At 39.8% G+C, this 26,942-nt stretch overlaps 1 protein-coding gene across 1 annotated transcript in view; it reads right to left on the bottom strand.

Annotated features, from left to right (window-relative positions):
* Positions 1-1,034: 1,034 nt before the first annotated feature.
* LOC140346790 (transmembrane protein 132C) overlaps positions 1,035-26,942 on the bottom strand; it is a 132,638-nt gene continuing 106,730 nt past the window's right edge. The window contains exons 5-9 of the mRNA XM_072432984.1: positions 18,698-18,841; positions 9,206-9,414; positions 6,386-6,656; positions 5,163-5,354; positions 1,035-2,608 (exon numbers count right to left, since the gene is read on the bottom strand). Coding sequence (XP_072289085.1) covers positions 1,487-2,608; positions 5,163-5,354; positions 6,386-6,656; positions 9,206-9,414; positions 18,698-18,841 — 1,938 coding nt within the window. The 3' untranslated portion in view covers positions 1,035-1,486. The remainder of the gene's footprint in view (positions 2,609-5,162; positions 5,355-6,385; positions 6,657-9,205; positions 9,415-18,697; positions 18,842-26,942) is intronic.

Here is a 26,942-nt window from a genome sequence, read left to right as displayed (position 1 = left end):
TGTCCTCAAAATACTCCTGTTTCGGCTTGTGTTGTTTCAGTAATTACACTTGACATTCGAAAGATCCATGTTACCAATACGAATCAGTCGACAGCCACTTGAACAAAGTGAGTTAAGCGAAAAAGAACCACTAAAGTTTATTTGTGGTCTCCAGTCTCCATTTAGAGGTGAGTGTTGTTGACAGGGCATTCTGATTGAAACAGCTCCACTAATTACACTCAGGTAGTCTGCATAACCCTCCCATGCGCACTGTTTCCGAGTCACTGATTAACAATCTGATCCATACCGCACTATTGTGAACATAATGTGATTTTTTTTGTCTTTCTGATGAAAAAGGACACACAATACAAAGCAATCAGCCAACACTGCTGTGATGATAATAACATTCAATAAATATTATTTGTGTAATCATCTGAATAATAAAATATTAATTTGCAAAAGAAAAAACTTTCCCCGCCTTGCCTGTCATTATCTCTGTAAGGGGCTTTTGCACTGATGCATTAGCCCATGTTATGTTGGCTTTGTTTGAGGCAGTGGGAGAGTTTGCAATACTATTATATTGTGACTATAATATATTATGATTGCAACACCTTTTCCATGTTGTCAAGTTGATGTGCCTAAACTTACGACTGTGCACGAACCTTAAATTAAGTTTTAGTTTATTATTTGGTCAGAAACCATGTACAAACATTCTGTACATTCATTTTATAAAAAGAGAAGATTCTCTGAGCCAGATTCAGCAAAAAGCTAGTTTCCAGCCGTAATACATATAGGGAAGATTTTGTTTTGAAATTACATACCACTATTCCTTGTTTTAAATGGTAAAAACAATGAACCTATTGTACTATTTGTGTTTATTTTGAACATAATTTAGTTGCCTAGGATGTACTGTAAGACTGACTGCATGTTGTGACTAAACTTAGACAAAAACATAATGTATTCAATATTATTCACTTTATATCACCCCTGAGAACAAATGGCCTTAAGAAGTTGATTCACTCTGGACCCAATGAGCAACACTTTTGTGTGTGTGTTTTTCTAACACATTTGATGAATAGAATGAGCAGACACTGACACTAGAATGACTAAAAACATTGTGCTTTGTATATTTCACCTACATTTATGTCCTTCACTTCATATCCTTTGTCTTGAAAATAGAAATGATATGAAGCTTCAAATCCAAGTTTCTTTTTTTTTTTTTTTTTAAACAAAACTTCAAATCTCTTTTAATGTTCACACTTTAAAACATTTAAACATCCATCGTGTTTACAGTCCATTTACACGAATTGCATTAATTTTAGTGTTATTACTCTACAACCCTGTACGGTACAAAGGGAAATATAAATAAAATTCTTCCAATGTCCATCATTTCATGTCATTGATGTTCATGTGGCTTTGGCAGTTTTTGTTTGATCAATAATTTGCTGACAGACCCACTTCCCCCTGAAAGGCAAAAGGGTGAGCTTATTACAAGTGTTCAAAGAAATCAGACCACATCTGTCATCAGAGCACTGTCATGTAGCCTCTCCATGTAATTGCGTAACTCTGTGGCGCCCTCTAGCTCCACGCCTTGGCATACCCAATTAATGTCTTGGCTATGGCTGCTACTCAGTGTGCTCACAGTAGGGAAGCCACTCTCTGACGGGATAGTGGTGAATGTAGTAAATTTCACTCTCTTCCTTTTGGTGGTTGGCGAGTCCCCTTTGCTGTCCTTGCTCCCTGTATCACACGTTCGGTGCACTTGACCCTGGATGTTTTTCTGTGCAGTTCCTCCGTTGAGCAAATGGCTACCTTCCTCAAGTCCACTGCTGGAGTCTATCATAGAAGTCTGCTCCTCTTGCTGAGGTGACAAGCTAATGCTTTCAAGCAGTTCAGCGTCATTACCAAGCCACACCCAATCATGAGAATGGTTCATCGTCTCTTGTCCTTCGATTGAAAGCTCCTTGTGGCGATACTTCAGAGTATATGATATGCAGTTGATGAGGAACACCAAGATTGCGAGGCAGAAGACCCCTAAAAGAGCGTACATCCCAATCTCCAAGTCTGTAAGTCCACGTGCTGCTACAAGATCATCCTCCATGTTACGCCCACGAGGTAGGTCAGCTTTAGCAGGGGAATCAGTGAAGTCCCCCTGACTGCTGTCATCGGAAAGTTTATCCCCATTTGGCCGACGCATAATTGCACTTCTTGTGGTGGTCGCTCTGCGCAGCCCACCATCTTCTATGTCAGATATAGAGCTGCCGTAGTAGTGCGTGCCAGTGCCAGTCCGGTCCTGTGAAGGCCTTCCTCGAGCTTCCATTTCTTCGTAATCACTGCTCCTATCGTCACGCCCAAACTGGACCCGAATATTACAGTTGCCTGCGGCCAAAACGCTACGGCGTTTATATTTCTGGCACATCTCACAGACGGTCATTTCTACCCTGACCAGCAGTCCTTGGCCTTCAGATTCAGTAACAATAATGGGCCACTTCCAGGAGGGGTCTTGGTGCACTGTGATCACCTCCTCATCCAGGGATGTGGCAGTAAGGATGAAGAAGTCTGACTCATAAAGTTCCAGGGGAGCAACTGAGCCATCACTGAACTGCAGCCAAGCACTGATCAGGGCCTCCTGGAAGAAATACAAACAATATATCAGAATGGAGAACATAATAATTTTCTTAATGCCAATTGCCAGTGCTGGGGAGACTTGTATAAAACAATGAAGAGTATGTTTTAGTTCCTTTTTTAAAACCTGTGGATAACTGTTTCATATCTAAAAAAAAAACCTGCAGACACCTCCACCCATTTTGTTTTCTCATGTTTCAGATTCAAATTTAAAGTTTGGTGGAATCTAAATTCCCTGTGTTTTTGTCAAGCCATGTTTCAGGTAAAAACATAAAGTCAGGATGAAAAAATCATAAGAAATATGAATTAAAATTATCCGATTGGGCATTCTAACTCACCTTTTATTTTCCCATCTGTGTGATGTGACTACAGAATTAACACTAGGGGAGGCTGTTGTCACACAGGGCCCCGGGTTGGATGGATTTTTATTATGATTATTCATTATCAGACCCAGTGCATCCTAGCTATGTGCTCTGGGGACGGACGGGGGAGGTCGAGCAGGAAGGAGATTGAATAAAAGCTGAGGGATAAGAGCCGGGGAGAGTTTGGTAAGCTGACGAGGGGGACCAGGTGGGATACAAGGGGGAAGTGGAGATGTAAAGGTGAGTGAGGATTCTGCATTGGGAGTAGATTTCCCAAGAGGGACCCAGGGCTGTTCTAAGGGCAGGAGAGATGATAAGGGTGCTGTTACAGGGTCCAAAGCCTGTGATGTGGACTCTGCGGGAAAGAACTGAACTTAATCCTTCGCCGGCAGTTGTGAAACAGCTCATTATCCTTCACTCCTGACAAGTGCATCTCCTTTTTTATAATTATCTTCAAAATCAAGAATATTTACCCCCACCATTCAACCACACAAGCCCTATCACTTCCATCCACCTTCCCTCTCACTACCTGCCCTGCTTTTTCCCTCTTCTCTTTGATCTCCCCCTGAGACCTGCCCAACCTGTTTGAGGGAATAAAAACATCCACATGTGCCCTAGATCCTGTCCCACCCACCCTCAACCTAGCTGCCATTACCCCATTCTTAAAACCACCCAACTCAGAACCCACCTCAAATTTCACATACAATAACCTCTTTGAAAGCTTCCAATCTGGTTCCTGACCTTATAGCAGCATTCAACACCAGAAACCACTCCATCCTCCTCTCCCACCTGCAGACCACCTTCAAGATCATCGACAGATAAAAATTCACCCACATCAACTACTCCAAATCCTTCTCTGTTCCACTCACCCAAGGTAACCCCAAGGTTCAGTTCTTGGCCCCCTCCTCTTCATTCTGCCACCATGGTCTACAGTTCAACTGCTTTGCTGATAACATTCAACTTTACTTATCCACCAAATCTTTAACTCGTATCCCTTGCTCCACCCCCACCACCTGTATCTCTTGAATAAAATCTTTATAGGAAAATACTTTTTATCCAGCTTAACTGCAATACAAATTAAATAATCATTATCGGTCCAAAATCACTCACCAAAACCTGCAATACCCTCTCTATCGACAGTCACACAGTTTCCTCTTCTCCTCAACTCCGTAACCTTGACATCATCTTCGACCGGACCTTTTACTATGAGCACCACATCAAACACATCACCAAAACCCCCTTTTATCATATTCGGAACATCACCTGCCTCCGCCCGTCCCTTTCCCCACAGTCTCCTGAAACCCTCATCCACGCAATCGTTACCTCCTGTCTCGACAACTGCAAGTGTGACCCAAAAATCTGTAGAACTTATGGCTCACTGAAAAATACAGTTAAAAAAACACACTCGCCATCCTGATGTTGAATATACCTCCTAATATATTATGTCCATGAAATGAAAAGATGATTTAGGCAGTTGTGGTATAGATAGAAGCAGAAGGTTTGCTCTGTTGTGTCCCTTTGTTACCTCATTGTTTAAAGATTCAAAAAGGGGAAGCTTATATAGAACATTAAACCATGTTCATGTCAGTGTGGATTTACTCGGGGGATGAACTGCAACATTTCATAATTTGGCTTTAAAGTTGCCACAGGACAAATCCCTGTAGGCCTATACTCTCTCACATTGACAGTGGACCACAGGCTTACTCTTATCTCCACAGTGTATAGATAGAGCTCTGATAAACGGCCTTGTTGTCCTTCCACACTTATAGGAAGAAGAATGTAGTGAAAGTTTGTGGAGAGACGCAGGGACAGGCTGACGAGCAGATCAAAGCACTAAGCTGACACTTAAGGCTTAAGAACGGACACTAAACTTCGGCAGAGGAGTGGTATTCTGGATAGTGGTCATAGGTCATATCTTTTTTTTTTTTAATGTTATAATATTTATTGTGACAATATCTGAATTTACACTTTGATATCACTTTTATGAATGAATAAGATTATTGTATAACAAAGAATGCCTTTTATCTTAAGTGTTGTTGTTGAGATAGGTGTTTTATCTGTAGATATCATATTTTTAATTCTGCAGATAAAAAGCACAATATACCATTTCACTTAATCAAAACAAACTACAATCCAACATTTTATAATCCATGTCATTTGTCTTTCGTTGTGGTAAATTTCTCAATAGATACAAACCTGTTTGGGACTTGTGAGCACCTCTTGTGTGGTTGTAGTGGCCAGTATGGCCCGGTTACTCCCTGTGCTGAGCTGCAGGTTCATGGCCAGTCCCGTCACCAGCTGCACTCCTAACTCTGTGATGCTCACTTTGTCCTCCACCACTGTTATGGTCTTCTCCGCTAGGATGGAGTCAGACAAAGGGGACAGCACCTAGAAAGCCACATTTTTCATTTTTATTCAGATTTTCCTCAGATTCAGAAGTGAAACTTTGGACATAACGTCTGACATCTCTGATATAATTACCACTTCTCCACACCACAATAGAGACCTGATCTATTGTATAGGCTGTTCATGAAAGCAATTTTATTTCCTGTTCTCAACTCCAGCGACTCGGGAAGTCTCTTTCCCAGGAGAAATTAGCAGAAATGGAAACTGTAGTTCAGAGGGAACGCTACTAAATCCGTATACGAACTGAATTTCCCTCAACAATAAATCCAAGTATCAAGCACTAAATAAATCTTCTCTGATAAGAATTTGATATGTTTGGCATATTAGGCCAATAATACATTTATTTACCATACAAATTATTTGTATTTATTAATGTGCAAGTCCACTGAGTCTGGATTTTACTGGTTTATTTAAAGAGATGTTAAGTGAAGAAAACATTTAATCGAAAGACAGAGTAGACTTTTACTACCATCATAAGAAGAGAACAACTGTCAGATATAAAAGCTTTGTTTTTGCCACTGGCTTACAGCTAAAAAGATGGACCCATGACATGCATTTATTAGTTATTATTTTCTGAATCATGCTTCTCTTTATCAAATAACCTACACATCTTAATCATGATATAAATATGATTTAGCTTGTGTGCCATGTAGGAGGATTTGCCTTATAGGTACATGTAGCTTATTGTGTTAATATTGGGTGAAAGTAAACGTCACAGGACAAGACACTGCATTGCATGTGTGAGCACAAAGGTTACAAAGATGAGAGTAGAGTGACAGAGGACACCTCAATTTAGTCTCCTTCATGTTATATTCAGATATTCATCCCTTTATCCTTCTGAATCCAGTTGACTAAACAGAAAAGCTGTCCACATATCCATACCCCACTGCTGTGTGCCCATCTTAAAACAGTGGCACTCAAGCTTGCACCTGTCTGAACTGAACAGCGAGGCAGTGCAGCCTTTTTCTTCTGAAAAAAATAAAAATCCACAGCATCTGTACAAGTTCACCTACTTGTATAGAGGTCATGCCGGAGCCTCTCCCCACCAGAGTCCTCCTGTCGATGAGCTGTACAATGTGCTCGTCCTCCACCTTGAGGAAGTCCCACACCAGCTCAGTGATGTCCACCTGCCAGTCACTGCCCAGCATGAAACGGCTCTGTCCCCGCGTCTCCGACTCAGCCACAAAGTGTGTGAGGATCCGCACCAGAGCATGTTGGTACTGTAAGGTGCAGCTGCGGCCACGCCTGTCTTCGTCCTCCTCATCCTCACTGTCCCTGGTCGTCCTGTGGGTTTGATTAAATACATAATATCTGAACATTTGCTCCTATCATTTTTATTCATCATAATCTTCTTAAATGGTTCTTGGAACAAGAGGAATACATCAAAGACATTACACCCAGGATCAAACCTTTAATCAAAGATTATTTATATGCAGGTATTTTATTGCTTCACTTTGAGAGTTTAAAAAAAAAGCTTCTGGGGAAAGCTTCTCTACAGTGAGTGGAGAGATTGTTTCTGAACTTCACATAATAATGAAGTGGAGCTAATTAAAGCCAGGATATCGGTTCTATTTGCAATTCATTCTTCTTGTTTTAGTGCTGTTCCTTCAGCAATGAGGTGCAGCCTGTCTGGATTGTGAATGTGCAAACACCTGCTTATTGCTTACTGAATGGCCTCTTTGATTGCTGTGTTGCTACAAATCTAATTTTATTACTGGAGGTTATAAATCAGCCCAGAGAGGCTTTGATTTCACTGTAGAAAATTGCCCACAGAATGACAAACAAGCTTTAAATGCTTGTGTCATATCATTACTATACTATCATTACATCTGTAGACAATTGTTTTATTAGCAAATTTTGAAAAACAGACTTCAGAGGCTGCATAATAATGTGTGTGTCATGTTTATTTTTGTTGTGCCCTGTGGAGAGTGTGTTATCTTACTTTTGATGTCTTTAGATTTCAGCAATATTCTAATGTCAAAGATCAGTTGGACAAAAATAATAAAATAATAAAATACTTTGTGGCATTTTCTCTAAATCTATACAGTAAACCTATGAACAAACATATTTGTGTTAAAATGGCTTGTCATGACACAAGCACAAGGCAATTGCCATGGCTACTAGTTTGGTGCCATGTATTTGACTAAACTTAGGGGAAAGAGGTGAGACATGCAGACACAGCATATTCCAAAACTGTGACCTTGCAATAACAGACCAGATGTCTGCATTGTTGTGCACTCTGCTTCAGCGTGTCCATCATTTTCAGAACCTCATAAAGAAAAGGCCCTCAACTTTTTTGTTGCACTTGGGCCCCTGCACAGAGGAACTGTCCTCACCACAGGCACAATGTTGGCAAGGTCATGTCTGTTATCCCCTGATAAACAAAGCCTGTCGAAAGACAGGACAATAAGCACAAGCATGTGCCATCAGCAGCCATGTTGGCATGGGCAGTGAGAGTGTGATGGGACTGTCCCTACTGATAAAGGCGGAGCACACACCCGAGAGAGACATATTGAGACAAGTCGTTAGCTGAACGCTGTCCCTCTGTCACTCAGAATAGGACAGAGCAGGATAATTGGAGCAGCCATACTGCTGTATGCGTGGGACGGCCAAGTCCAACCTGTTCCTGCAGTAATTACAGCAGGTAGAATGATAGGAAACTGTAGCGGTGGATTTCAGCAGTTGCAGGTTGGTGTTGCACAGTGACATTTGTCAGAGGTGCTGATGGTGATGAGCCCCCTGGAGAGAGGCCTGGCCCACAGACAGCTCTAATAATGTTCTGGCCCACTCACAACACTGTAATGACAGCAGACCTGCACAGGTCAGCCATTTCACTGAGACGCATTCCCGCATGCAACGTATTATCTTATCTTAAATTCCACACATAATATAATATAATGTAATATAATATAATAAATCTAAAAATATGTAAAATATAAGATATAAAATATAAGGCAGAGCAAAATAATATGTCTGTTTGCCGCAACCCGACCGTGCCGTAAAAATAATGCTAAATTCTTTTATTTTTCTTATATTTCGCCGACTCACCGACCGTTTTTTCAAAAAAGCGCTGTGTTGAATAATTTTGTATCACTGGAACTCGCTGAAAATATTACGAAAATGAAACTTAGCACAAGCGGAGAACGTTCAACTCATTGTCTGTTGAAGCCTGACCCCTGGCTGTCACTGCGTGTCACTGGCAGAATAGAAAAAACGGGATTTGACAGTGGCTGAAATATGCAGAATTTGTCATATATGATAACCAAGACGTCGGCGATTCTACGACACGAAAATGGCCAAAAAATAAAATAATTTTCCTGTACAAAAATAGTTTATTGGGTGGACTTTTTACATTTACGGTAGCATCTCTTTTGATAAATGATAATATTAACTTAATTTCATAGGCAAATGATCATTCAATTCTATATACAAATTTGGAATTTTTTATGCTTTAAAGAAAAGAAAAAAAAATAGAATTTACCTTTCTACCTACCCACTTGAAAAAATTTGTTAGGGTTACACCAAACATACAATTCATTTTGGATCTTTTTTTTGCCTTCAAAGTTTAAAAAAAATAATTATTTACCTACCTACATACCCACTTGAAAAATGGTGGGTCGGGTTACAGCAAACAGACAATTTATTTGGGGCAGCCTAAAATATGAATATGAATATATATATATATATATATATATATATATATATAGAGAGAGAGAGAGAGAGAGAGAGAGAGAGAGAGAGAGAGAGAGAGAGAGAGAGAGAGAGAGAGAGAGAGAGAATAATAATAACTTTAGTACAACTAATTCCCTTGAGTAGTTTCGTTCAGTGTTTACCTCTGGGTGCTTGCTGTCATAGGGACCCTCCAGCCTTTGATCTGACTCAGCTCTGTGTCGGAGACCTCCATCTGAAGCGGTAGTCGAGGGATCCACACACTGAGCTCAAGCTGAGCACTCAAATATCCATACGTGAAGTTCACCATCATTCTCTCTCTGCCTTTCATCTCTTTCCCATTGACGAAGACATAGTCACATCGGTCTGAGACCTGCAGGAGAGAGAAAATATTCTGTAAAACTGCATATACACTGTTGATTAGAAAATTTCTACACTGTGAATCTTGTGTGGCTACTGTAGTCGTGCTTTGAAGAGATGAAAGCCTCTCTTTGCTACTTGCTCTTGAGGAGACGGGGTAGACAAGAAGCCTTTGAACCTGAGCAAACCGCACTGCAGATTTTTATTTATTGTTTATTTAACCAGGAAAGGACGTAGCTTCTTTTTTCCAGGGGAAAATGATTATCATATTTCTCTTCATAAAACTGACACAAGCGGATGATGCCTCCATCTTACAATTATACTGAGAATATGTTTAAGCAGATCCATTCAAATAGTCCAGGGAAAAGTCTTTTTACAACTTAGAATAATGTCTCCACAGTGGTACAGTCATTCATCACAGCAGCAGCAGCAGCAGCATTTCCTCTGTGAGTTGGAGAATAACTTGACTTTTCTGTGGCATTGTGGGAGTTTCTTACCCTTCACATCCACTTAAGCGAGAACTAAAACATGAAATACAGAATGAAATGATGCCTAATTCTACACACTACACACGCATGAACATAATAATCCTCGCAAACATAATCAATCTCCATAATATACAAAAGTTGTCTGTTTTAAATGTACAAAAAAACACAAACGTAATAATTTTGCTTACCACAAATGTAATAACAAAATTCCCACAAATGTGATAATTATTAAAATGTATGACAAATGTAATTATTATTACATTCATTTGTGAGATTTTTTTACATTTGCGGGGCAGAAAAATCAGAGCTTATTACAAATGTAATAACGCCCCACAAATGTAATAACTATTAGAACGACATATTTAAATACACTTTCAGTGTTGAACTACATCAAAACACACTTAATACTTGGACTATACATAAAGCATAAGGTCAGGTAAGCCCATGTGCAATAGAGGGATAAGCTGTTGAAACAGAGTCCAGCTGGTGGCAGAGTGGATAGCTTTCTGCAACGTCTTTTCCCAGTTTTGTCCCAATTTCACGCTGCACTGTCCTGCTTGATAAAGCCTACGGGCCAAAAAAGAAAGAAACAAAGAAGTGAACATGTGTTTTTGCTTGCTTTGATTATGGCTTTCTTCAATCAACTGGCCATTATAATGGTCAATAATACTTTCTAATAATTGAATTATTCAAACAGGTTGAATAAATGTTTCAAGACAAACCCTAAATAGTAACATTTTGTAATGCATTACAAATAGGAACAGGTTTCTGTAGATGTATTTTCAGTAGTCAGGTTGGATCCATATTTTACTGACAAGGTATCAAACAGTATTATTACTCGTGCAGCTCTGAGGTTGGGTAGATAGCACATGTGCACTCCATGTGAGCAACCTGTAGCGTCAAGAGTTTGATTGTGGCTCTCGCAATCTGCTGCACTGTCCTTCCCTCTCTCATCCCTGTTTCATGCTACACTGTCCTGTCTAATAAAGCCTATGGGCAAAACATCCTTAAAACAAAAAGAATAGTAATTAGTAAAATGATTCAATGGAACACTCCGGGACGAATGAGGGATTACACCGACATATTATTCACACATACAAATGTTAACATATTTTTAAAATAGTATTACATAATTTTAATAAATTCTAAATCGTTTTTGAAATACATTGTTTTAGTTTATCTGAAAATTAAATGTTAAGATAAGTTCAAGCAGAAGTAGAATGAAGATGAGGCATGCCAAGATTAAACTACATACAAAATTAATTGAAATCGGTATCGGAAAGGTTTGGCAACACTGGCTATAATATTACTTGGTTTCAAAGCAAAAAAGCATAGTATCACCCATCACTTACTAGCAGTAACCAACCCATTGTCCAAAAACCTGCCAACCAAACAATACTGAGGTTGGGCAACTTGCACCACGATGCACCAAACGGCAGACGACCTGGGAGCCTTGACCTCTGACAAAAATAGGCAGTGGGCGTTTTTTAAATTTTCTAATACAATGATACTAAATTTAAGCGGTGTTATACTCTAGGCACTCACACCAACACACACCACTCTCCAACTGTCCTTCCATCATCAGCCGAGCCAAACTCTACTGCCTTGACAACAAACTTTTCCTGCAGACTGTTAAGAGGGGGCGGAGCTATGCAGAGGCTTGTCTAAAGTCCCTGAACCGAATGTTGTGTGTTTTATTGTCTATATTTAGTATATTTAGTGTTTATAGGTCTTTCCACAAACCAGTGTGTATTCATCTGGGCATTAAACCATTAAACCATTAACCCTGTTCATTATAGAATTTAGGTTTGATTGACTTTTATGACTGAAGAAACCAAATGGATATTTGAGCCAAGCTTAATATTTGACTTTAGATCAACTTAATTGTCTCAAGGGAAATGTGTCATGAGCACCAATACAATAAAAATAGGACAATTAGTGCAGACATATTTTTTTCTTTCTTTTTGAAGTAATTTGGTCAAAAATCTTGGGACTGGTTTGTCAAAATAGCAGGCAAATTAAATCGGTGTCAGGATTTTAGTCCAATATGGCCGACTACTTATATGGGAATTTTGACACACTTTTTTGGATGAGGCCAATGACATTCATTTGGTGCAAGGTGACAGTGCAAGGTGTTATACTGAGAATGAGACAACCTAAAAAATAATCATAGCTCCGCCCTCCAACAAACAGTAGTCGGCCATATTGGACTAAAATCCTGACACCGATTTCATTTTTTTAATTCTTTGTTACTTTCCAAGTCAGTTCAGTATATAACAGCCATTTTCTCTGTATACACTCTGCGAACCACATACCATGAACATTTCTGTAACCCATGTCTCAAATTTGGTTCTCAATTATTAACATTGCCCCCTCATACATTTTCATTGGCCCAACCACAAGGGGCGCTAGTATAAAAATGGCCGGACCACCAAGCCATTTCCGCTTCCTGCTCCGGCTGTGGACTGAAACGTCTGGTTGTGAACTGTAGAAAACGTCTCGCAACTAGCCGAATCGTTTATAGATCATTCCAAGACTCAATGGTCAGGTTTTTTCCCCCCCTGACACCCCCTGATTTTTATCCTCTGCAAGAGGTGGCGAGCGACCCAAGTGAACTGAGAATCTGGTAGGATCACTCTTTGTTTTTCCCCCGGATACGGACACCCTAAGTTGGAATATTTTTTGCTTTTCACTCGGAATATATATTCACTTTTTTTTTAAATCCTACAAACTGAACTTAAGAACCCAAAGGAACTGAACTTTGCTGGAAACCTTTTTGTTGTTTTGAATATTTGTTTATATTAATACAATTTGTACTGTAACGTCCTCCTGTGTTATTACTTTTTCCCCCCCCCATTCCCCACAAGCTCCTGTGGCCGAACTTAATCACTTCTGACAGTCACATGCATATTATTCTCCTTGCTCATACTCAGCCTTATAAATACTCATACTTGATAAATAAGCTTTTAAGTTAGTGTTACATTTCTCTAATGCTTTTTTACATTTCAGCACCACCATGAATCATAGTCATTTGTCTGTGCTCTGTGTCTTCGACTCGGCAATCCCTTGAAACCTATAGTTTTACAACAGCCTCCTTCAGGACTAGATCCAGGCTTCAGAGAACGTGCATGTTAACTAAGGAATGTGTATGCCAGTTCTCCAGGGTAGACACGCTCAGGATCAATGGATATTCCTTCTCGTTGATACAGCCGAAGAGCGCACAGACATACAGTATATAATAAGAGATTGGTCACACACAGCAGAGCGCACTATTGTAACGCAGAATGACAGCAATGCGTAATGAGCCTTTTGAACATTTGTGTGAGGGCGGGAGAGAGGGAGGGCTTCCTCAGGCACGACAATAAATATATATCAGCAGAAAGTGGAAGTGAAAGTACATTTGTCACCCCATTATCATTGAAGTGAAAGTACTAACAAGATAATGAGTAGGAGAAAAGGTAAAACAAATCACAAAACAAACCTTTGCAAACTACAAAACAACAAACATTTGTTATTTCTGCCATGCACACTGACAATGCCAGTCCAGCTCTGCAAATTCATAGGTGCACAATATTTAACTTTTTAAGTTTAATGTCATACAGTGTCATTTTCTAGGTGAAGCAATGGAGCCATGGAGTCAAGCAGGTGTGAGCTACAGTGCGTCTTCAAATTTGGTCTTTATCTTCCACTTTATTACTTCTGGTGTGATCACTACAATTTACTACATTACCCACAAATGTGGGAAAACTATTGGTTAAAATTGAATGCATCTACTACTGCTTTTGGAACAATTGCCTTTCAATTAAAACTTGTAATTCTGCTTACTTATTTATATTAATTTTGCTTTTTAACATTAGAAAGGTATTCAACTCAAGTAAGCTAGTTCTATTTGATCAATCTGCAAACTGTAGTTCACGTCAATGAAAGGAGAGAGAATGTGTTTATGTTAAGGAAATGTCTACAGAGCCGCAAAACTGCCATGTTATTTTGTGCCGCAGCTCCTGAAACTGCTGGGCTATTTGACCGCGCCGGGTTAGGGTTAGGTCTTGGGGTTAGGGTTAAGGTTAGGGTTAGGGTTAGGGTTAGGGTTAGGGTTAGGGTTAGGGTTAGGGTTAAGGTTAGGGTTAGGGTTAGGGTTAAGGTTAGGGTTAGGGTTAAGGTTAGGGTTAGGGTTAAGGTTAAGGTTAGGGTTAAGGTTAAGGTTAGGGTTAGGGTTAAGCTTAGGGTTAGGGTTAAGCTTAGGGTTAGGGTTAGGGTTAAGGTTAGGGTTAGGGTTAAGGTTAGGGTTAGGGTTAGGGTTAAGGTTAGGGTTAGGGTTAGGGTTAAGGTTAGGGTTAGGGTTAGGGTTAAGGTTAGGGTTAGGGTTAAGGTTAGGGTTAAGGTTAGGGTTAAGGTTAGGGTTAAGGTTAGGGTTAGGGTTAAGGTTAGGGTTAGGGTTAAGCTTAGGGTTAGGGTTAGGGTTAGGGTTAAGGTTAGGGTTAGGGTTAGGGTTAAGCTTAGGGTTAGGGTTAGGGTTAAGGTTAGGGTTAGGGTTAAGGTTAAGGTTAGGGTTAGGGTTAAGGTTAGGGTTAGGGTTAGGGTTAAGGTTAGGGTTAGGGTTAAGGTTAAGGTTAGGGTTAGGGTTAGGGTTAAGGTTAGGGTTAAGGTTAGGGTTAGGGTTAGGGTTAAGGTTGGGGTTAAGGTTAGGGTTAGGATTAGAGTTAAGGTTAGGGTTAGGGTTAAGGTTAAGGTTAGGGTTAAGGTTAGGGTTAGGGTTAGAGTTAAGGTTAGGGTTAGGGTTAGCCATGAGGCTATATGGCCGTGCTGCGGCTCCTGAAACTGCTGGGTTATTTGACCGCGCCGCGGCTCTGCAGCCACGGCCTTATGTTAATGCTTAAAGATATCCAAAGTCGGCCTCAGGAGCACTTTAGAAGGTACTTGGATCTATTCTCGGGCAGTGCGTGGAAAAAAAGTCGTGTTGGGTTTTAAAGTCTGAACGGACAAGACAATAACGTAATTAAATTAAAATGAATTTCATACGGCTACATTGAAACAAGTTTCTCCGTTGTTGCTCCAACTGTGCGGAGTTTAGATTGCTTGTCTTAGATCTGTTTTGAGCTCTTACAGATGAAACTTTCATTGTTCATCATTGATTATTTTTTGTGCCACTCACTGGTACAATTCAGAAGGCTTTGATGATGTCTATATTTTCCTACATATTTAATCAGCGGATCAGTTGAGTCAAAGTTTCTAGCTACTGTCCCCCTCTGCATACACTGAGCGTAGGGGCGTCTTTGTGAGACTGTGTTTGAACTAATAAAGATGTCAGCAGAGTGTCTTCTACTTATCAGTCCTCATTGTTTCTCTCCTTCAGTCCTTCCTACTCGCTCCTCTCTCCAGACTAAAGTGCCTCAGACAATCCTTTAGTCTGTCACTTCTCCTACAAGTCTTTACGAGCTCCGGGATTACACTGGCATCAGGCGGCGGCATGAGCCCACCTGACCGGACGGATGTGAGCCTAATTGACCAGATCCAGAGATAATCAATCAATATTATGTGCACAGGGTGCTGAAGCTGACAATTATTTCTCGACCGCATCTGATTCTGACATTTACACTTCAGGGCCTGTTTGTCAGAATGTAGGAAATGAGTGCATTTATTGTTTGGATACTGGGTGCTTGATGACACAGATATTGTCTGCCCAGAGCATTATTCCTAATCTGCAGTCATCTACCATCTTTATGTATTTGCCTGTGAGCCAACTCCTACACAACCACACAACCACCACAAACATGTTATTAGCACATACATGTATTGTTGTTGTTATTATCATCATTATAATTGTTGGTGCTGTTAGTATTATTATCACTGTTATCATTTACAGTGATCCCTCGCTATATTGCGGTTCACTTTTCGCGGTCTCGCTGCTTCGCGGATTTTCATCATGCATTGTGTTCTGCATTCTGATTGGCTAAACAGTCTCTCCGCGTCTTCTCTACCTGTGTGTCAATAACGTTATGGATTAATATGTACACGTACGTAAAACTGCTTGCCAAATTGAAGTTTGCGAGGCCGGTGAGAGCGCGCGTGAGAGCTGCGGGAGAGAGCGGTGAGAATACAGTACAAACGTTTATACAGTACTTTTATTTGTTAAACAAATGCTTAGGCCTGTAAAAAGGTTTTGTTCCTTGCTTTCAATGTTTTATGGAGTATTTCATTGTATAATAACTGTAAAAAAATAAAGGTTTCACTTTTGCTATATCATTACTATCATTATCATTGTGACAATTGTGTTTTTAACCACAGTGTGATAAGGGAAATGTAAATACACCGACACACACACCGACACACACCGACACACACACACACACACACACCGACACACACACCGACACACATACCGACACACACACCGACACACACCGACACACACACACACACACAGACCGACAAACACACCGAGACACACACGACACACACACCGACACACATACCGACACACATACCGACACACACACAGACACACACACCGACACACATACCGACACACACCGACACACACACGACACACACACCGACACACACTGACACACACACACACCGACACACATACCGACACACACCGACACACACACACACCAACACACATCCACACACACACACACACACACACACATCGACACACACACACACACACACCGACAAACATCGACACATACACACACACACACACCGACAAACATCGACACACACACACCGACAAACATCGACACACACACACACACACACCGACAAACATCGACACACACACACACACCGACACACACCGACCCACACACACACACACACACCCACACACACACACACCGACACACACACACACACACACCGACACACACACACACACACACACACCTGACACACACACACCTGACACACACACACCTGACACACCTGACACACACACACACACACACACACCTGACACACACACACACACACACACACCTGACACACACACACACACACACCTGACACACACACACACACACACACACACACCTGACACACACACACACCTGACACACACACACACCTGACACACACACACACACACACACCTGACACACACACACACACACACACACACCTGACACACACACACACACACCTGACACACACACACACACACCTGACACACACACACACACACACACACACACCTGACACACACACACACACACCTTCTGGCTAGAATCTTTTTCTCTGTTAAGTCTTCTCAGGATCAATAAAAGCTGCGCATGTTAAGATACTCGTGTTGTAAAAACTGCCCTCTGCATTTTCTTCAGTGTATGTTTGGAAGCAACACTTAATGTACACATTTTGTATTCCCCGCCAAACAATTTGACATGGTAAAAATGGTCAAGACTAAACATTGCATTTCTTTGTTGAGAACATAATAATTCTCAGAAAAAAACTGACAGGGCAATTTACTTAACAAAATCCAAGTATGCTGGTTTTATTATTTATGTGCACAGCTACTTAATGTTTACTTCTCGCTGAATCCCCAGTTTCACATTAAATAAATTAGTCATGGTAACAGGTCCCAGGCTATGACTAGAGATGTTAGAGAGGACCTTCTTACATTCTTCTTACATAAGGTTTTTACTGTGCTTGTGCGGCTGAAATGCCTACACTGTACCGCAGCTGACAGCTCACTCATGATAAATGTGTCTAAATATCTTACAGGGTTGGTCGCACACAGCTATTGTTTCTTTGCTTGTCAAGTAGAAGAGGAGAAATGACTCAAAAGCACAAATGGATCTTATCTAAATGCTGCACAGATTTTTAGATTGGGGACATGTTACAGATATTTACTCAAAGTTTTTCCTCAGACATAATTATTAGAGGAAACATTGGTATTTTTTTAAGTAACTTCAATAGAACATTATACACCAACTAGCAACTATCTACCATACAGGTGTAGGCATGGGATACTGAAATTTAGTATGACTATTATCACTTCCAAAATAATTGCGATTAACATTCGTATTAATTATAAAATTGATGCTGGTTAAAAAATGTAAAGGAATATTATTCAAATGACTACCCGTCATGTCCTTAAGTTAAAAATGCATTATCAATTATGAATAAATTCTTTGTTTAAACAAATATTATGGAGTTGTACTTTGTTATAAGTGAAATAACAATGATCAAGGAGAGATATTATGAATAAGTAGCTTTTCTTTGCACAACATAGAGATAAAATGGCAATTATTTGTGTTGAAGATGATACAAAATGTTAAATGTTGTTTCACAACTAGCAATATTATTGGTCTTTGTCCAATCTTTATACGTAAGTGTGGAATCACTCAACAATGACCTCCTGAAAAGCTGACACTCTCACTCATCCACCTCATCAGTTCACTTGCTCAGATGCTGCATAAGCACTAACCCATGTATGTATTTTCTGGATAACATGTCTGGAACTTCATCTTTGAAAAGGCTCCAGAGGAGAAAATTGAACCTTCCGGTGACATTACCAGTGAGATAAACATGTTTACAGATAATAAGACAGCAGTGATCACAGAGGTGCACTCTGAAGCGTTCATAAGAATTAATTACTGTCTGTGTGCTGAATGAAACACTGAGCACACGCTGAAACCCCCATATCACTGGTACCCCGCTGCGCTGTTAGGTAAACCAGATATTCATAAGGCAAATCGCATCAAGAAGCCAGACTTTAACATGTTTTATTTGGAATTAGATTTACAAAAAGCTAAATGCATGTCTGATATCAGAATGTGAACTATGTTGTGTAGTGCTGACCTTGACCACGTCTTCATCAGTGGACACACATGACACCTTCTCAGACACATCTGTAATGGAGGCGTCCACCCCGATGGTCACCACTTTCAGGGGCACGGCCACAGTTTTCCCAGTCAGCACGGCCGTGTTCAGGATCTCTGAGTCCTGAGACAGAACAACAAAAGCATGTCAGAAATGGATTTAGAACGTGTGTGTGGGTACCAGAGCCCTGTAGAGATGATTGGAGCATTACAGATGACCAGCTGTGACATGAGACGCCACTGCAGACGCTAATGTGGGACTCCTGGAAACACCATGACACTGTGTGACAAATTCAGACGTTTATGTACATTAAAAGAACAGTGTAGGCGACATCTCCTCAGACAAAGTCAAAAATACATACTTCATTTAAGTAATGTTAAATTTAGGTAAAGTTACTTTGTGATTATGTTTATTTTTCTCAATATTTGGATTTCAATAACGGCAGTTTTGTTAATCAAGATTATCAGTTTTGTTACATTTACCAATAACGTCATGTTCCGCTATAACATGAAGATAATTACTTTAGAGCTCTCGCCTCCCTATGAAAAAAAAATGGACCATTCCCGGGCCAACGTCACATGATCTCTCTGGGTGGAGTCTGTATGTCCTCCCCGTGTTACTGTGGGTTCTTTCCGGGTTCTTCAGTTTCCTCCAACCGTCCAAAGACATGCATGCATTGCTCCTAGTGAATGAATGTGAGAAAGAATCTGAGTGTGTCTCTGTCTCTGTGGAAACCCTGCTACGAGCTGGCCCCTGTCCAGGGTGTACCCTGCCTAAGGCCCAAAGTGGACAGGCCAGGGCAGCACAAAATGGGGCCGAGAGAAGGAAGGACATGCAGCAAATTGTCGGATGTGAAATCAAAGCCACGACGCTGCCCACATGGAGCCTGGCATGCGTGATATCCATTACCAGAGGCCTCATTTAGACATCAAAATGACAAGTTGGTGGAGAATATTTGACTTTTAATTGACTCCAAAGCCGAGACTACCGCTCATTAAGAAACATTATTAACAGATGTTTTCACTGCATAGGTTAACGTAGTCATTAAAAGAGCCTTGGCAGAAGACCAGTCCAACGGCCTTCAACGTAAAGGCCCCAGGAAACACCATTTACAGAGACAGGTTAGATAAGGGGAGGTGCACGGTATTTAAATATAGAAATATGTTCACATTTATCTGTACATTACTGAAGCAAATTTGACAGGGAATACTTTCTAATCTACTTCACCACATTTCGCTCTATGCAAGTTGTCAAAAATCTGCTCAAGATACTTTTACTTTTGACTCTAAAACTACCATTTTAACAGATCAACAAAGTATTTTTGGACATGTGTAATTTCTCCCTTTTCTCCTGTGGGTAATTGAATAAATGAGATGTGGATAGATAGGTTTAATGCAAAAACTTCTCCATGTAGACAAACAGAAGTTACATAGTGCACCTTTCATGTTTCCAATGAATGAATATGGATAATTGAATAAGTCATGCCTTACAATAGTGTCTGAAGAAACATTTTCTTTAGTGAAGTTATAACAGCAGAATGAGTTCCTTGACAATACTGTATTTTCCACAGGAGCAGGTAAAGTACACGCTGCATTGTATTCTGCTCTCAGAAAAGAGAAAGGATTAAGTTAGCTTGAATGGCACTCACGCTCATGACCGCACCAATTACAGTCCATGCTATAATTTGAGCCACAAGATGAAACAACGAGCACTGTAATCTTCAAGTACGTATTTATTTAAATGGAAAGGTGTGTGACAGTATTACACAATGGTGGTCTGCAACGGAAATGTATGTAATGTTCAGTATTTGCTTGAATGAGAGGATTGTGTAGATTCATTTAATCTTTTTGCTCTGTTGGCTTCAGAACTATAAACTGAGGTACTCGAGACCTGATGAAATTAGACCACCAAGTGACGATACAACCTTCATGCAGGAGATGTGACCTACTTGTCTCTTTAAACATTTTCCACAGCAAAAGATTGACTTCCTGAATTATGGGAATCCTGGCTCCTCAGATTTTGTACTGCATTAGTACTATAAGCCCATAGTTCAGTTTTTAGAATTGTTTCATACCCGATATTTGGTTCATAGGAGACATTATTAGGATTTCAACATTTTACATTAATGTTGATCTAAAATGTCTTAATAATAGAAAGCGGTCCATTGACTTCCTGTTCAAAACGGAGTAACTGATAAGCTCTGACTCTTTATCGTGACATTTCACCGTAACACAAGCACTGAATTGTCATTTACATATTTTTATTTCTGAAACGTGGCCACGAGACGTTTTAGAACCCAGACTTCATTTTCCAAATAATCACAGCTAAAATGGAAATTAGCCCATTATCTACAATCCCACATGTATAAAACATATCATGTATTTTTGTTAATATGCACTGTCTCCACCAATTAAACAAATAATAATAAGGGATGTGAGGAAACGTGCGATGACTAAACTGCTGTTACAAGAGTAAGAGCTCATTAAAGTTGATTTAGCAAAATATGTCCCCCGTTAAATCTCGATTATACTTAAAGTGGTTCAGACTATAATTGCTTTGAACCGACGTCTGTTGTCAATTACAACCCCAACCCAAAAAATGTCTGCGGTGGTAATGACAGGTGAAGTTTTTAGGATCTCCACTTCATTCCATTCTTGTCCACTGTTGGTGTTTTAGTTACCCTCTCACAGCAGAAAGGAGTGTGTCTTTGTCCAATAATCTTGAGCTCAAACTGCCTGTCCGCTTTATCAAGGATCTCTCTGTTAGCATTCAGCGCACCGCCGAGCCTGGTAATGTGCTGGGCCCTGTAATTTCTGCCTGTGTCTCTGTTGGATCTGAAAATAAGTGAGATTTATGGTGTCAGGCTGAGTGACACGGGCAGCATGAGAAGTAGCCAGGCGGGTGTGTGCGTTAGCTACAACCGCAGTTTCTTTTTTTCCCTTCTGCTCTTCAGCCATTTATCCACGTCGTGACCCCGTCGTCCTGACAATGGCGGCAAATTAACAGGTCAGTGTGGGGTGTCGGGGAACGGGGGGTACAGGCCACTCTTATTCAATACAGAGAGTAAAGGGAGACTTCAGCGGACACAGATGCAGCACAGATGTTATGTTATCTGCTTAGCCAGTGGGGTAGAGAGAATTGTTCAAGGAGTAAACGTTGCATTCTTGTGGGCCCGGTGTGCATTTATCATATAAGAAGAGTCGGGGCCCATTAGTTTGGTTGTTTCTTCTATATAGGTAAGAGATGATGTCATTACCTTGTCGTAGGATAATGTTGACTTTTGCAAAATGTGCTAGAAAAGACTGGATTTTGACACACAGTTATTGAGCTGGTATTGATAATGTGCCAACTGCTTTTTCCCATGATAAGTGGATTTAATATTTCAATTAAAAAAAAAAAAAAAAAAAAAAAAAAACAGGAAGGTGCCCATAACATACCGATATTCAAAATGATAGCATTAACTGTTCATGAAGCACATTTTCATAATTTACAAGGACGACTTGAAAGCACAATTCAGATTTCACCATATATTTTCAATAGATAAATCAGAATTCAATCAGAAAATAGCATGTAAATTCCTCTAAACTAGTCAATCAATACTGAAACTAGTAATCAGGATATTATTAATTTGACATCAGACATTTCTTTAGTAATAAGATTATTAGAAAGAGTTAGACAGCAAGACAAAATTAAAGAAACTACTGTTATTTTTTGTTGAAACATTTCATTCCATTATATAAAAACATACATATTTTATTATCATTGTGGTATCAATAGCAGCAATGACTATCAAGCCATTACCTTAATATAAAAATAAAGTTTGAACTTTTAGTATTTGGTGACAACCGCAAATTCACAGCCAATAAACAACATGGGTTAGTTTCATCATTTCAGAGTTTTTCTTCCTTTATTCTTAATTATTTGTTTAACTTTAATAAAGCATATATATAAATCATGTATAACATATTCAAACACTATAGTAAAGTCTAATACACTATTTGGACAACAAATTATTTTGTTCGCATTAAAAAAAAAAAAAAAGTCCACAATTTATCAGCAATCAAAATATTCATGTCCTTGGTGTTTTTCGTTTCCTTGTTGCGTATTAAAACTGCCAAAAATGTTTAAGCCTTGTCAGTGACTTGCAAGTGTTTGATTGATGGCTTGTCAGTGCAGAAGTTGCTTTATAATCTCCACTTCAAGATCAAAGATGTAAATGGCAATATTTAGTAAGTCTGTCAAACTAATGTGAAATTCATGGTTGCGTTTTCCAGTCTTTGGCAATCAAGCATGTGTGATCGGATTCCAAAGTGTTGAGAATAATTATTTTGTGTGGACGCACGCAGACGTTGTCCTGCAGCTGTAAGGCTGGCTAAAAGAGACGTTTCCTTTTCATCAGGGCCCTTTCTGCAAATTGCGCAATGCTATGTGCCACTTCCTCACGTATTCCAGTGGGCTTTTAATTGGCCAGGAGCGAGAAACATGGGGGAGAGAGTGTGAATAAAGGCCTTGGTAGCCCCCATGCAGTGCGATACATCACTGCATGACAGTGCATTGAAGTGCAGGGGATGATTGTGTGAAGCATACTGCCTTTTAATGAGGGTCCCTCTCTCTGTAGCCGCAGAAGTTGAGTCCTCAAGTTAAAGGAATGGGACCAGCAAGCCCTCAATAGTATAATAGTCATCCCGGGTAATAAAGGCATTTGTAGGGTTATTTTTAACACTGTTGTAGGACTTTAACTTGATTTCATTTGCAAAAAACAGTCAATTTACAATTTACTTTGTCTGAAGGTGTTTTCAAAAGACACATTTGAGTGCAATAAAATATAATTGCACCCCTTTTTGACCAAATCCCCACAACTATAGTATTAGGTCCCAGCCCTTACTTCAGGAACCGCTGGTTTGGACTACAAATCACAGAAAATTGATAATTTAGTTCATATTTTGTTATTAAAACAAGTCAAGTAACGACATACTTCACTGATACTAAGGATAGTTGTGGCCATCCCTGGTGGGCTTCTTAAAGACTTATAACTGTGCTTCTCTGGCCAGTGTGATGTAGATTCAGGTCTTTTGCTCATTAAGATGGCACAGGCTGCTCCAGGCTCGATTAGCTCAGCACCATCTTTGATAGTGGCTCCGCTCTACAAAGTGTCAGTTTAAAAGCCACAATAATGAGGCATCATGCTGAGATCACATGGACAGCAGGAATTGATGCTTTGAAATGACTAGCTAATGTCAAGGGCCATTTTAGCATGGCTCAATTTCAAGACTTTAAAGACACAAGTGGAGAGACAATTTTGAAACAAATTGCTGTTTCAATTAGACCTTATATCTATGAAACATGCAGCTATCCACAGGGGGCAAGGGAAAGATTAGCATTTTGTCATTTCTGAAACATTTAATTAATATAATGTAAAGAAGATTTCTTATGTGAGGTACACTTCATTATTACAGAATAAAAAATATGAAATAAATACACAAGTACAATCACAATGTACATATTTTTTTCCACAGCGTGCGCTGAATGCAATGCTCATAAAAGGTCCTTTTAAATAGTGATATTTGCTCCAAATATGCTTAATCTTTCTGACTTTACAGGTTTTCTTGTAAACATATTGGTTGGTATAGATGTAACAAGAATATAAGAAATTAGTTTACAGTGGTTGTATAAAAGACAGAATCCCCCCATTGTGCTCAATTGCTGTGAATTGCACCTTACGCAGAGCAAAAGAGATGGTGAATAATACATGACTGCATGTGGAAGCACTGTATTACAGCTTTATAGGACAATTCCCTTGCAATTCTCATGAATAGCATACCAGCAGTAATTCATCTAGATCAATGGGTCAGCAGGGAGGAGGCGTTGTCCTTGGATAATTTGAGCAAGTCTCAGGTACAGCTCCAAAAAGAATCAAGGTCGACACATGGGACAGGAGAGCGGGAAAGTCCCAACTCTGCAGCAGCCCATGGGGGAGAGATACGGAGCCAGAACTAAATGCTGCAGAGGCGGAAAAGCCGCTGTCCCACTGTTTGGCCTTTGAGTTTGGGTCCAACACCACAAGAGGAAGGAAGCACCCAACCTGCAACATTTGACTCAATTTCAGCCCAATATCTCTGACACTTTGGCTGATTGATCGGAGAGCATCAGAGCATGGTCCAGCCAAGCTCCAGGGCGACCTTCTGATCTCTGTCTGATTTCTGTACAAGGACCTGATCAGATCCATACTAACAGCTTAATGGAGCTCAGTGAAGCTTAACCTGCCTCCAGTCATGGGATCCCAAGCAAGCACAAAAGTTGGTCCACACAACTGAGACAAGCAGAAGCAGGTTTAATGGGTCAACTACCTCAACCACACAATATAATTTTTGTATAATGGCTAATTGAAATGGACATGGTTTTTATCGTCTCCCGTCTGCGTCTGACTTCTTGAACTTCCTTTCCTGTTTTGATCATTCTGAATTACCTGTTTTAGGTGACACAGTTGTACAGATGGTTGTGCAAAACTTCTAAAAAGTTTCTAAGTAGTCTAAAAAACTACTGTAATGAGTATGACCTCACACAACTTATGATTGCTCCCACCGACTTGACAATAAAAACCCACTTAAAGCAACATTACTGGACATTATGTTAAGCAACAAGCCTCAGAATTATGTAGTGTTGTTTTTCCTCTTGATTTTAGTGACCACAGTGTGCAGAACAAATCAAGTATAATGTTAAAAGGTCCTATCAGCATTTTAATGAACAAGCATTTCTGTCTGATCTTAACTATAGTGACATTAGTTTTACCAGTAGCATTCCAGAGCCCAACACAGCATTTTTCATTGAAACATTTAATGAAAAAAATAAGAATAATCCCAGGTTTTGTCCAGACATCGTAGCATTATCTCGAGAGCGTGACAAAGCCTGGGCAGAAGCCAAAGAAAACAAATCAGCAGCAGATTGGCAGTAGTTTTGTCATAAATACTTTTTTACTGTTCGTAAAACCAAAGCATTTTATTATGTCAATTATTTCACTGAATCACAGGACTGAATTGTGAAATAAATTATTTAAAATTCTATTAGTCTGACAAATAAAAAATAAATGGTCACATATATGTAGTGCTTTTCTACCTTCACTCAAAGCGCTTTACACCCACTCACTCACCGAGGCAGCTGCGATCGCACCGCCAACCTGTGGGTCAGTAATGGATCTGACCGCTCTACTGCTACTGCCGCCCATTGACAAAGAACTATATCAATATTTTTGATCCATCTATGGCTGTTACCCCAATATAATATGAGAATAGGGCTGAAGATCCAGTATTTCCCCTTAAGCCGTTTACACAGAATTAAATTTGAAATATATTGCTATCTATAGATCCAAAACACCCGCAAACCTAGGTTGTTATTGTTACCAGCCCCACTAATAGTAAACTGTTTAATGTATGTTTTTAATCTCACAATTCAAACTGAAATAATTGCCTTAGTTTGGACTCCCTTTGCCAGAAAAATGATTTAAATAATTTCAATTTCAAAACTGTCCTGTTCAGCAATACTCTTGGAGAAGCTCATAAGTAACCTAAGTCAGAACATACTAAACAAGTACCGTTTGCATAGTACTACCACAGCTGCTACTAACATTGTAAATAATGTTGCTACTGCGTTGGACAATCATGATGAATGTGCTGCTGTCTTTGTTGATTTGTCAAAAGCCTTTGATCCTTTAGATCATTGTATTCTCTTGGATCGTCGGGTTTGATAAACATGCAAAAAGGCTTTTGCAGATTGCCTTACAAATAGAGCACAAGCTATGTCTGCTGAATCTGAATTTACTATTTTGACAATTCTTTTATCTTGTCAATATGAGCACAACTGTAGTTATGTATAAAGCGTATTCACTTGCTTTCTCCCTGTGTAGATATTTGAACACAGAGAGAGTAAATAAAATCTTAGAAGAACAGGTATATTCAAAGAAAAATTAAGACCAGAACTAAGAAAAAGTACTGCAACTGTATTTCTGTTAAAGGTGTTAGTACGGTACATGGAACAAGTGGGATGACCTAAGTAAGTAAAAATGTCCTTTTCAACAGATGCCTTCAAAAGGATGTATAAAACATTATCTTTTGAAAACTATTGAACTCTGGAATGATCCGTGTATATTGTTTGTTTAGAGAGTAATGTATAGAGTCTTATATGTTGATGCTGACATGCTGCTTTTCTGCGTTTTAAAGTTAAATAGGGT

The sequence above is a fragment of the Eucyclogobius newberryi genome, unplaced genomic scaffold (genome assembly GCF_026437365.1).
Source record: "Eucyclogobius newberryi isolate DKJ021-1_F unplaced genomic scaffold, fEucNew1.0.hap1 SCAF_6, whole genome shotgun sequence".
Lineage (NCBI taxonomy): Eukaryota > Metazoa > Chordata > Actinopteri > Gobiiformes > Gobiidae > Eucyclogobius > Eucyclogobius newberryi.
The sequence above is the reverse complement of the archived record's forward strand: the minus strand, read 5'-3'. Positions and strand labels throughout refer to the sequence as shown.